The following is a 10,666-nucleotide window of genomic DNA, read 5'->3' on the forward strand; positions in this document are numbered from 1 at the left end:
TTGCCTCCGGCAGAATGGGCCGAACGGTGAAGAGTTCCCAAAAAATTCAATTCTCCTATTTAAGCAGTATAAAACTTGAGTACTGAAGAATTGCCATTGATTGCAACGGATTAGGTCCACGATTCTGTGGATGAACTTTTAATCATTAATGCCATCATGTTGGACAAATTACCAAAAACAAGTGTTTACACAAAAAAGCATTCCTTCCATCAGGGTTATTGCGAGCGCCCTCTCGCGTGAACCGGCTTGCAGCAAAATGGTAAACACGCAACCGATCCGATTGCTTGCGTAGTTAAGAATGTAGCAAAAACAAATGTAGCAAACCAAAATACCAAAAACAATTTTGCAACCTTTTAGCAAAATGGTTTCCCTCCCACACTTCCTTTGGTTCTGTGCCGTTTCCTTTGTTTGTTTCCTATGTTCTGTTTCACTTGTAGCAGATGCTGATCGTTGGTGTGCTGCCAACGCGAAGGACACCGTGTTTCGCCGGCTCGGAACGAAAACTCCCTATCGACACGTGCAAAACAAGGATCTACGGAACAGTGCCACCATCGACGGTAACGGATTTATTTCGCGTGGGAGAAAAAGGGACCTTCGTTTTGATAGCATTATTTTTGTCCACACTGCAGATTGTACTCTGGTCAAAATCTGGGGCCTGTTTCGGCATGGCACACGCAACCCGTCGAAAACGATCATCGATCATATGCACGGTACGCTCGTTGATCTCCAGAAGGACATCGTGGAAAGTGGGCGGATTTGTCGCGAAAATTTAGCGCAGTTCGAAGCCTGGAAACCGCAGGTGACGATCGAGGATGCCAAACTGCTCGTCCGCGAGGGTGGCTCTGAATTGTTGCAATTGGGGGAACGATTCCGGGCACGATTCGGCAGCCACCTGCCAGAGCGCTACGATGGCAATCTGTTTTACTTTAAGTACACGAAAACCGAACGTGCTGAGTATAGTGCGCGGAACTTTTCGCGCGGTCTTTTCGGCCGCGACGAGCCAATAGACTTTCCGGAGTCCCTGCACCGGGATCCGGTACTGCGATTCTACAAGGGCTGTGAAAAATGGAAACGCCAGGTAAAGGAAAATCCCTACTCATACCAGGAGCTGGATCGGTTTGGCAGCTCCAAGGAGATGCGAACTGTGGTCGAGAAGCTATCGAAGCGTGTCGGAACGTTTGTCAGTCCGGAAGAGATACGTGCCATGTACCAAACTTGTGCATTCGAAACCGCGTGGAACCGACAAGAAGCTTCGCCCTGGTGTCTCCTGTTCGACAAGGAAAGTATTTCGGTCATGGAGTTCAACGAAGATTTAAAGTACTACTGGATCGATGGGTACGGTTATGAGCTAACCTATCGGCAAGCGTGTTCGGCGTTTCGGGATCTGCTTACACATTTCGACGACGGCGGACCTCCGTTTACTTTCTACTTTACCCACTCGGGAACGCTCCTAAAATCACTCGCGTTCTTGGGGTTGTACAAAGACAGTGAGCCACTAATGGCGCAGCATTACCGATACAAGCGGAAATGGCGCGTGAGTCAGATTGATGCATTTGGATCAAACTTATATTTTACACTGTACAGGTAAGCTAACATGCGTAGAAAATTACACAATTTTACGTTTGAAGGCGAATATTCACCTATTGTTTAATTATTGCTCTTTGTCACATAGCTGTCCGAACGGAACCAAATCCGTTGGATTGTACCATCAGGAACGACTTACGCAAATACCGGGATGCCCAAGCAATCAAATGCTTTGCAATTATGACCATTTCTGGAGCCTTTACGCCGATCGCATCGAGCAGTGTGATTTTGACGACATGTGTTCCGTACCAAACGTGCCTGGTGCAGCGAAAGACGAGCTGTAATTTAGTTTTTTTACATTTGCAGCTACATTGCGTACCTTTTTTGCTAAACGAAATTGATTTTTCTTTCAACTTTTAAATAACGACACAAAAAGCGATGCTTTTTAAGAAACACTGCACTCGAATAAAAAACTATCGTTAGGCACCAACAACCGCACAACACGGTGTAGAGCGCAAACATGCCTTATCGGACCGCGCCGATAGATATAAGTAGGAGATAGCTTCGACACCGCGTGGAAAGAAGAAATCCCAACACAACGAAATGGTCTGTCGATTAGCAAGTGACAGAAGAATCTTATCTTCTGTAACGTTACAGAACCCGTAAACGACGGAGCGATACCGTTTATCGCTAATATTATTCCTGACCCCATTGTTGACACATTTTTGAACAAGTAAAGTGCAGCTTGCTGTTATTATTCTACGCGCCATGAACCTTTCGGACGTTGTGCTGGAAACACCGTTGATCATGGAGAAATCCGCTTTCACATCGACGGCAATACTATTCCTCCGGCGAGATAATAGTCGAGAGGAATGCAGCCTTACGGTGCGCACCACCGAGGACTGTTTTCAACCGAACTACGATCGCATCAAGCTTAAGCGCCTGTCATATCCGAATTTGTAATCCGCCCCGTACGTGCTGCGATGGCCGTGAGACACTACATGTCTCGTTTTGAATTTTCTTTTCCAGATTTCTTTGCGTTATTTGCCGCTGCGATATCAAGTACAATAGCCAGAAAAGGATTCTCAAGTGTGAGCACGCATTCCACATCAAGTGTATCAAACAGTGGATTTTGATGCAAAACGTGTGTCCGATATGTATGACCACACCCTAGGCTAAATGATTCGAAATCTGGTAATAAAAAGCTTAATTGCTGACCGTTGGAACTCGCAAATGTTACTTCGACGCACAAAACAGGACGCCGCAACTCGTGTTGTTGATTTATTTCCGCAAAGTTTATTGCAAGTTGCGGTTTCGATTCGTCGCCTTTTGGTCTAAACTAAACTAATTTCTTCGCCTCGAAGAAGCTCTTGAGATGCCTCATCTGCCAGAAACCCATAATCAGAAGCACTAGCGTTTGCGCCAAGGACCACCACAGCACGCGTTGGTTGGTGCTGTCACTCGTTTGCCGGAAGCGTTCCTCGCGGTACTGCACAAAAGAGCGGAAACGTCGATATTTATTGGAAACGTTGATATTCATGGACGCATGGTGCTCAATACTTACTCTCTGGTAATTTTGTTCTTTCGTGATTTGATCGACTTGATCCAGCAACTGGCGGATGCGCAGCTGGAGCTCGGTGAGCTTTTCTTTCTTGGCCACATTGGCGTAATCGATAGTGTGTTCACCTACCTGGATGTCCAGGTGAACACGTAGTTGGGAACCACTGAACCAAGCAGTACTGTTCGAGTACATGCAAAGTACGTGCTCTCCGGGGATGTGTGAGGTGAACGAGATTCTCCCTGCAAGCCGCGTACATGAAGGTATGAAGGTTAACAATCGTAAATTGTCGCTCCCCTGCACTGGCTGATAGGAGCAAACATACCTTCTGAGCTATAAACACGCGAAAGCATCACTTTATCGTCGGGATCCTTTACTTCCACATGCATACCAATCCCGGGCGATGACGGCATGAAACCTCCCGACCGTGGATCGTACAGTTCCACTTTGTAGTTTGCTGCAAAAGAGAATGCGCCGGGTGAACGTTTAAGCCAGATTCCGCAACAAGTTAGTCTGCACAGTCAGCGAAAGCGATACGGTACCTACGACGGTCGTTTCATCCGGTATTTCTTCGATAAAGCATTTCCGCTCGGTTTCAGCGATGTGAAAGTACAATCCATTCGATAGAGGTACAAGTAGCAGTGCCGCTAGCAGCCGAAATGATCTCGTAGGAACCATCCTAATTCACTTCTGCTGTCGAGAAAATCAGCAAAAATGTTACTTTCGTTGAATAGGTTCGTTTCACTCGCGACACGTCAATCGATCTAGAAAGCAACATTTGGCACAAAGTCGGATTGAAATGACATTGGCTCATGTCAACAGCCCGAGTCACGATCATTAGTTTCACGGTGGGCACAACTGTTTGGACCAACCTTAATACGAAAAACAATTGTTCAATATGCGCAAGCAGGCGATTAAGGAATTCCAGTCTAACAAAATTGAGATGAAATTCTTCGTTCCCTATCGCAGTTTTCCGTCTCATTGACTGGACTCTAAACTTTTCAGATTATAATTTTATTCTGACGTGCGCGGTGAAAGTGTTTTTGTCAGAGACGTCACAGCAGCGTAGAAAATAAACACTGCTTTCACGGTTGGCTCACGCCTGGCGGGATGGATTTAATACTACTTCTTGGTATTGCGACGGCTCTATTCGTGGTTCTGCTTAGCCTCCTGCTTTTCAACAGAAACAAATCGAAAGGTAATGAATCGCACGTGCGCTAATGGTGCGCTAATCATAGAATGGTCTGCTCTTTTAGATGCTCCACCAGCAGCCGCATTGCCGAACGAAGGGAATGTTCCACGTCGCGCACAAGTAGTTAGGAATCAACGGAATCGAGCTAGGGCCGCTGAAATCGCTGAACCAGTGCAGCATTCCGATGACGAGGATACAATACCGCAGGCACAACATGATTACGGCGGTGAAAAGCTGGGCGCTAAGAAACGTGCCAAGCTGGAGGCCAAAGCCGAAAAGAAACAACAGCGTGAGCAAGAACTGCGTCTGAGGGAAGAGCAGAAAATGAAAGATGCACTTCTGGAAGAAGAACGGCGGAAACAGTCCGAGCGGGAGACACTGGAGGAGAAAAAACGCGAGGAAGCGGAGCGTCTTGCGCGCGAGGAAAAGGAAAGGAAGGAACACGAGGAGTATTTAAAGATGAAGCAAGCTTTCAGCGTTGAAGAGGAAGGTTTCGAAGAAGAAGATGTCGATGAACAGCAGAACAGTCTTGCAGACTTTATCAAATTTATTCAGGTTGGTTTGGGTAACTTGCAATCGAAAGATTGTATTTATATGTTTCGTTTTCTCTTTCTACTTAGGACCACAAAATCGTAGTACTCGAAGATTTGGCGTCACACTTTAAATTGAAAGTGCAAACGGCAATCGACAGGATTGAAGAACTGCAGAAAGAAAACCGACTTACTGGTGTTATCGACGATCGAGGCAAATTCATCTACATTTCAGAAGACGAGCTGAAAACGGTGGCCAAGTTTATTCGCCAGCGGGGCAGAATTTCCATAGCGGAATTGGCAGAAAACAGTAATCAGCTGATTAGCCTCACTCCGGCGGCAGAGAGTACATGAGACCAGCCGTTTCAAGAATCGTGTACGTGAAAATTTGCAATCAAATGTTTATTCAAAAATAGACAAATGTAACAAGTTTAATCCGAATCTTCCATTGCGTCGTCGTCGTCTTCATCCTCGTCTTCAGAAGTCTCGTCGGGATCTGCAACTTGTTTTTCACATTTCTCGCACTGGCATTCGAAAAGATAGTATTCACGTAGGTGTTTCTGCCGTGAATGGCGAGAACGTTGCAGGTTGCACTCATCTAAATAGGAGATGAATATTTCCTCTTCCGGGGCCAAATCTCTGATAGCTCTGAGTGCCAGTCTGTGGTTGGATTGGGGAAACACTATTTCGGCATTTGGTGCGCAGCTATGGTTGATTTTGCTCTGCGTATGGTAAAGAGCCGAACCTTCGTTGTTCAGAAAGGTGCCCACCGCCCCATCCATCTTGCCGTACAACTCATCGATGAATTCATTAACCAACTGCTTTCCAGGAGATGCTATTTCTTGCTCCGATACGTTCTTCACCCAATCACCGATTGAACTAGTCCCAATGCCTTGACCATTCGTTCCCACGAGAGCGATAAGACGTTTGAAAGCGCTCAACGATAGCCAGCTCAGTCTTTCGTTCGACTGAAGATTCAACGCATCGGCGAACAGATCGTACAATTGCTCAATCTGCTGCACGAATTTCTCGCCCAGCATCTTGTGGAAAATACGAAGATCTTCATTCACCGATTCGTGAACAAAGTCTTGCAATTGCCGTTGAATTTCGTCCGGATTGCTGGACTGCAGAATCATGCCAGCTATCTTAACAAACAGCATAATACCACAGGTTTCTGGCGGGTAGTGCATTTTCCTGGAAAAGTCGTTCATGCTGAGCATAAATATGGAAAGGTTATGGCCGCGTAAGTTACATACTTCCAAAAATCCACCAATAAATTCATCGGATGCTGTTCATTGTTGCTCTCCAGCCCAAGGCATATTGTGGCATGATATTGCTGCATGGCCTTATCCAGACACTCCGAACTGCAGTACATTATTCCGCACCTATCGCACTTTGTTTGATTTCCCAGCGTCGCTTCCACCGGGCAACATTCCGGCATCGGCAACACAATGCTCGGATCGTTTGCCAAGCGTTGCGCGTTTCTTTCGGCCGTTTCTAGTGGATGTAGGCAATGATCGCACGCTAGGTAGCCATAAGCCGCATTCCACGAGTACTGGCACGATACCAGAGGGTCTTCTTCAAAGATAATGGATCCATCCGGAATGGCCTCCGTCGTGTGCAATCCACGGCCCTTCTCTTTCGTCGTTTTAATGATCACTTTTTGCATTGTTGAACGCATGGAACACGAGTTTCACGCGGCTTCATTAACGAAGCCTGCTTTGGCAGCAGTGCAGCCAGTCGGTCGCCGGTGTTGACACTTCCCACAATTCCCAACACTGCATTTTGTTGCCAGTTCGAAATAAAGTGAGAGGTGTGCATCTATGTAATTTCATGCTTATTTCTCTTTTATTAATTTAGTTCATTTCGCACTGTTAGAAAAACAATAATTTCAGGCAAAATAACTTCTACTACTCATTGAAAATGGGAAGGACAGTATTTTTCCAATTTTCAGCCCAACGGAGTGACTGAAACTGTTTTAAATGTCGCTGCATTTCCTGCTTCATGTTCGTCAGAGCGATGTTGTTCGGAAAATCGTAAAACCAATTGCTAATCTGTTCTGCCAGTTCCTGATGATCCTGAAAGACGAAACCATTCTCTCCGTGTCTAACCAATTCAGCAATGCTATAGAAATGATCAAAAAGAGTGTTAACGCGAGCTTAATATTGTTCCAAACATTCATTCACATACCATTGAAAATCTACAGCACACACAGGCAACCCACATCCAAACATATCCACTACCTTCATTGGAAGGTCCAAGCCACTAGAACTGTAGTGCAGACATACGCCAAGATCGCTGCTGGCCAGTAGTTTGGGATAATCTTCATTTTCTAGCCATGGCATCTCTAGCGATATCCTTTTCCATTTCTTCGCTGCAACGATTTGACGATATTTTTCCTTCAGGGGTCCTTTGCCAGTAATAATACACACGAGCGACGGATAGTGAGCCGGGTTTTCACTGCACATTCGTTCATATTGGTCCAAAGCGCTAATCAGAGTACTGAAATCCTCATCTGGTGTCCAGCTGGTGCTTGAAATTAACAAACCCGGGCGCTTTTCGACATACTTCACATCTCCGTTGTTGTATTTGGCAGTAAAAGCGGTCCGCTCTACAATGCCAACATCTTCAGCTGACGTGACCGCTCGGAAGGCACTTATGTTTTCTCCAAGGCGTAGTAACAACTTATGTTTTTCTTCGAGCGAAATAGACTGAAATTGCTGCGGTGGCCGATCGTACAAAACGGTAGCCCTGCGAAGACGACGATAAACGAAAGTTATGATACATGATCGATGTATATCAATGAAGAGAACTTACCGGACGTTCCAGCTAGCCTTCAGATCTTCTTGCATTGCTTTGGTGACACAGAAGCCGTGAGACGCTCTGGCACCGAAAAAAGCCTCTAGTTTCTTAGCTATTTTAGTAACAGGTGAGTTGGGAGATTCTATAGCCAGAATGGAGTATGTATAGTTATGCCAGTCGATAATGAGTCTTGACCGTGCCAAAAGACAGTACATGTAGGCCACGATAACCGCCGGAATAGCAGGAGGATTTTGACACAGGATAAACTTCGGCTTGCGGATGCTCATCAGCGTGATAAGCAGTCCGAGGGCTTGCCATATCGTTTTAAAAAGATACTTTAAGATGGTTGGAAGCTCAAGCTCAGGAAAAGGATTAAGCTCGTGAATTCGCACGTTGGGACTGCTGCGGATCTCTTCCAGCGGTGGCGAGTTTATGTAGCCGATGAAATCTACGGTGAACCCATTCTCCGAGAGACTCTTAACGTGGTACTGCATGCGCGGACTGCGGCCGATATCACCCAGCACTATGACGCACGCATTTTGTACTTTACCGTCGGGTTTCATGATTAACTGTAAAGCGTATCAGTCCAATTCCAGTAACAGCAAACCATCGCTTATCGGAACGTGGCGAACGAACTTGTTTTGGCCATATGAAGAATTGATCGCAGCTCTGGAATCGAGCAATTTTTCTATGACAAGTCAAGGTTTGTTAAGTCATCATTTTCGCAACATAGTCCAACGTTCAATTTTTTTAGTTGCTTGAATATGCTAGCAAAATATCTCAGAATTTCGATTAAGTAGCTACTTTTAGATAAACATACGAGTGTAGAGACATGTTAAATATAAAAAATCACAAGCATTAGTATCAATAAAATGCTGCTATTAGTGCTGACAGTTTAAAGTAGGAGCTATAAACGCGATACGTATTCTTGCAGTTTTGCATTGCAGTAAGCAACGGAAAAGCGCGAATTCAACCGTCACGGTCGTCAATAGCGTCCGAGTGCTCGTTTGGCTTACATATTGCGCCGCAAGATACTTTCAACTTAAGTTTTGCACTCAAGAAAAGAAGGATCTTATTTCTCAAACATGGCATCAGTGTGTGGTTCACAGATTTGTTTACTCAGGAAAGAGAATAACGCCGAGATAAAAAGGCATACAATTAAATCGGCACGGGTAACAATTGGTAACCATCCTTTGAATACGGTCCGTGTTCATGCTGAGCAGGTAGAAAGGATACATTGCAAAATCGCTGCAAACAAAAGAAACGAGGTAAATATCGATAGTCGAAGCTTCCGATGTTTAGCGGACATGGTTTGATATTGGCACTCGTTAATTACCGCGCAACTTTACAGGTTGAAATAATCAATCTTTCAACACGATGGCCTGTGGTAGTGAACGGGGTGGCAGTCGCGGCAAAAGCCAAGCTCAACGATATGGATCGGTTTGAGGTGGCCGGATGTTTGTTTCGATGGCATTACTGCCTCAGTGCTAAAAGCGGTATGAAGAAAAAAGGCATGAAGCAGCCAAAATCAAAGCATACATTGACACGCAAACGTAGCGCTGATGATATTTTGACGGGCATCAGAACAGCATCCGGAATGACAGAACTGTTCTTCGAAGCAATGCGCAAGAGAAGGACAATACACAGGTATGCTTTACCCGGTTTTAATGTTACAATTTGTGATGACACTTTGTTATGATTACTTTTCGTAGTGTACAATCCCATGCCAACCGTCCGGATGCGGATAGTTTGAACTGGAGCTTCGAGAATGACGAGCATAGTATTTCGACAGCATGCTTCGAGTCCACGAATGTTGGGACGCTTCTGCGTAAAAAACAAATGAACCACAAATCAGTACACACCGCTGTTGGGGCTAATAAGGAAAACGATACACCAAACCCTAACCCGCAAGCAAAAACCCCCAAACCAAGCCAACTATTGCACACTTCTTCGGTAATGATCATGTCATACACTCCCACCCAAAAGAAGACGGAACGGCAGGAATATCTATGTTATACTCCCATCTCGAGTGAAAAACATACTCCAGTCCACACTAGACTGGACAGTTCGCTTTCGTTCGCCCCCTGCATGAATGTTTCAAACACTGGAGAATCAATATATCTAATGGATCTCACAACACCGCCGGCATCAAAAAGGGTTCCCCAAATGTCACCATTGCGAAAAACTCCACTCCGAATGTTGTCTGCAGCAAATACGTTAACACCAAGTCCCAAGAAAAACAACCGAACGCCCGCCTCAACGCTTTTAAAGTCTGTATTGAGAAATGCACAAGCACATAAGGACTTATCTGCACAGCTTCCAGTGCCAGAGCACATGGAACCGGTCGTAAATGTCGTTTCGTCGACCGAAACAGTTGAAGGCTCGGATGAGCGGACTATCGGTGCTAAAAACACATTCGAGGAGCAGATACAGACCACGGTTACGCTTGGCACGCCGGATTTTGACATCAAATCGGTTATAAAGAAACCAAACTGCACGGAACAAGTTCGATCTTCTAGATATTCGGACATCACACCTCACGAATCCTTCGAAGAGAATGATACAACTAATCAACAGGTTGATGGATCCACATTCGTGGATCTCACAATCAGCCCTGTGTCGCGAGTTAGCATTCAATCGACTGCCAGTGATCTCGAAATTGTGGAACAAGCACTATTAGATGATGAAAGCGACGATAGCAATGTATGTAGTCCGTACAATGAAGATGAACTTCTTGCAAGCGATTCTGAATTTTCGCAGGCAGAAGAAATACCTAACCAAGAAACTTCAAATTCTCCACATACGGGATACGACTCGCTGCGTGACACGAGAAAGTTTATTGGAAGTGCATTTACCTCACTGCACACGTCTCGACCGCAGTTGGATTTAACAGCAGAGATTGACGAAAGCTTAATCATAAACGATGGTGATGACTGTGCCGAGAATTATGAGTCCTGTATTTCTATCAATGATTCGTGTGAAGAAGAATACGGCTTTGACGGTATCACGAGATTACCTCCTACACCACCACCCTTAGACTCCCATTTGATGTAAGTAGCG

At 45.3% G+C, this 10,666-nt stretch overlaps 6 protein-coding genes across 6 annotated transcripts; 3 read left to right on the plus strand and 3 right to left on the minus strand.

Moving 5' to 3' along the window:
• The first annotated feature begins 306 nt into the window (after positions 1-306).
• Positions 307-1,897, plus strand: LOC131212338 (multiple inositol polyphosphate phosphatase 1). Its single transcript, XM_058206163.1, has 3 exons — positions 307-557; positions 630-1,584; positions 1,673-1,897. Exons 1-3 carry the CDS (start codon positions 362-364, stop codon positions 1,866-1,868), a joined length of 1,347 nt encoding a protein of 448 aa, XP_058062146.1. The 5' UTR covers positions 307-361; the 3' UTR covers positions 1,869-1,897.
• A 395-nt stretch (positions 1,898-2,292) lies between these two features.
• Positions 2,293-2,751, plus strand: LOC131212340 (uncharacterized). The gene is made up of 2 exons (XM_058206165.1): positions 2,293-2,483; positions 2,554-2,751. Exons 1-2 carry the CDS (start codon positions 2,293-2,295, stop codon positions 2,696-2,698), a joined length of 336 nt encoding a protein of 111 aa, XP_058062148.1. The 3' UTR covers positions 2,699-2,751.
• Positions 2,752-2,760: 9 nt separating this feature from the next.
• Positions 2,761-3,849, minus strand: LOC131212339 (transmembrane emp24 domain-containing protein eca). Its single transcript, XM_058206164.1, has 4 exons — positions 3,625-3,849; positions 3,408-3,539; positions 3,089-3,324; positions 2,761-3,013 (listed from the first exon to the last, which is right to left on the minus strand). The coding sequence occupies exons 1-4, from the start codon at positions 3,758-3,760 to the stop codon at positions 2,864-2,866; spliced, it is 654 nt and encodes a 217-aa protein (XP_058062147.1). The 5' UTR covers positions 3,761-3,849; the 3' UTR covers positions 2,761-2,863.
• Positions 3,850-4,151: 302 nt separating this feature from the next.
• LOC131208969 (DDRGK domain-containing protein 1) lies at positions 4,152-5,236 on the plus strand. Its single transcript, XM_058201919.1, has 3 exons — positions 4,152-4,280; positions 4,339-4,829; positions 4,895-5,236. Exons 1-3 carry the CDS (start codon positions 4,193-4,195, stop codon positions 5,156-5,158), a joined length of 843 nt encoding a protein of 280 aa, XP_058057902.1. The 5' UTR covers positions 4,152-4,192; the 3' UTR covers positions 5,159-5,236.
• Positions 5,012-6,500, minus strand: LOC131208968 (histone-lysine N-trimethyltransferase SMYD5). The gene is made up of 2 exons (XM_058201918.1): positions 6,061-6,500; positions 5,012-5,998 (listed from the first exon to the last, which is right to left on the minus strand). The coding sequence occupies exons 1-2, from the start codon at positions 6,483-6,485 to the stop codon at positions 5,236-5,238; spliced, it is 1,188 nt and encodes a 395-aa protein (XP_058057901.1). The 5' UTR covers positions 6,486-6,500; the 3' UTR covers positions 5,012-5,235.
• A 142-nt stretch (positions 6,501-6,642) lies between these two features.
• On the minus strand, positions 6,643-8,250 carry LOC131209865 (chitobiosyldiphosphodolichol beta-mannosyltransferase). Its single transcript, XM_058203015.1, has 3 exons — positions 7,622-8,250; positions 6,995-7,555; positions 6,643-6,928 (listed from the first exon to the last, which is right to left on the minus strand). The coding sequence occupies exons 1-3, from the start codon at positions 8,167-8,169 to the stop codon at positions 6,715-6,717; spliced, it is 1,323 nt and encodes a 440-aa protein (XP_058058998.1). The 5' UTR covers positions 8,170-8,250; the 3' UTR covers positions 6,643-6,714.
• Positions 8,251-10,666: the final 2,416 nt, after the last annotated feature.

Source organism: Anopheles bellator, chromosome 2 (genome assembly GCF_943735745.2).
Source record: "Anopheles bellator chromosome 2, idAnoBellAS_SP24_06.2, whole genome shotgun sequence".
Lineage (NCBI taxonomy): Eukaryota > Metazoa > Arthropoda > Insecta > Diptera > Culicidae > Anopheles > Anopheles bellator.

Excerpts from the sequence above, each read along its gene's own strand:
- LOC131212338 (XM_058206163.1), top strand. The coding sequence starts at position 362 with ATGGTTTCCCTCCCACACTTCCTTTGGTTCTGTGCCGTTTCCTTTGTT. Across the intron at positions 558-629 it reads GAACAGTGCCACCATCGACG|ATTGTACTCTGGTCAAAATC; the intron begins GTAACGGATTTA and ends TCCACACTGCAG. Across the intron at positions 1,585-1,672 it reads TTATATTTTACACTGTACAG|CTGTCCGAACGGAACCAAAT; the intron begins GTAAGCTAACAT and ends TTTGTCACATAG.
- LOC131212340 (XM_058206165.1), top strand. The coding sequence starts at position 2,293 with ATGAACCTTTCGGACGTTGTGCTGGAAACACCGTTGATCATGGAGAAA. Across the intron at positions 2,484-2,553 it reads CGCCTGTCATATCCGAATTT|ATTTCTTTGCGTTATTTGCC; the intron begins GTAATCCGCCCC and ends TTTCTTTTCCAG.
- LOC131212339 (XM_058206164.1), bottom strand. The coding sequence starts at position 3,760 with ATGGTTCCTACGAGATCATTTCGGCTGCTAGCGGCACTGCTACTTGTA. Across the intron at positions 3,325-3,407 it reads GCGTGTTTATAGCTCAGAAG|GGAGAATCTCGTTCACCTCA; the intron begins GTATGTTTGCTC and ends CGCGGCTTGCAG. Across the intron at positions 3,014-3,088 it reads AAGAACAAAATTACCAGAGA|TACCGCGAGGAACGCTTCCG; the intron begins GTAAGTATTGAG and ends TCTTTTGTGCAG.
- LOC131208969 (XM_058201919.1), top strand. The coding sequence starts at position 4,193 with ATGGATTTAATACTACTTCTTGGTATTGCGACGGCTCTATTCGTGGTT. Across the intron at positions 4,281-4,338 it reads CAACAGAAACAAATCGAAAG|ATGCTCCACCAGCAGCCGCA; the intron begins GTAATGAATCGC and ends CTGCTCTTTTAG. Across the intron at positions 4,830-4,894 it reads ACTTTATCAAATTTATTCAG|GACCACAAAATCGTAGTACT; the intron begins GTTGGTTTGGGT and ends CTTTCTACTTAG.
- LOC131208968 (XM_058201918.1), bottom strand. The coding sequence starts at position 6,485 with ATGCGTTCAACAATGCAAAAAGTGATCATTAAAACGACGAAAGAGAAG. Across the intron at positions 5,999-6,060 it reads TTATTGGTGGATTTTTGGAA|GAAAATGCACTACCCGCCAG; the intron begins GTATGTAACTTA and ends CGACTTTTCCAG.
- LOC131209865 (XM_058203015.1), bottom strand. The coding sequence starts at position 8,169 with ATGAAACCCGACGGTAAAGTACAAAATGCGTGCGTCATAGTGCTGGGT. Across the intron at positions 7,556-7,621 it reads AAGGCTAGCTGGAACGTCCG|GGCTACCGTTTTGTACGATC; the intron begins GTAAGTTCTCTT and ends TCGTCTTCGCAG. Across the intron at positions 6,929-6,994 it reads TGTGCTGTAGATTTTCAATG|CATTGCTGAATTGGTTAGAC; the intron begins GTATGTGAATGA and ends TCATTTCTATAG.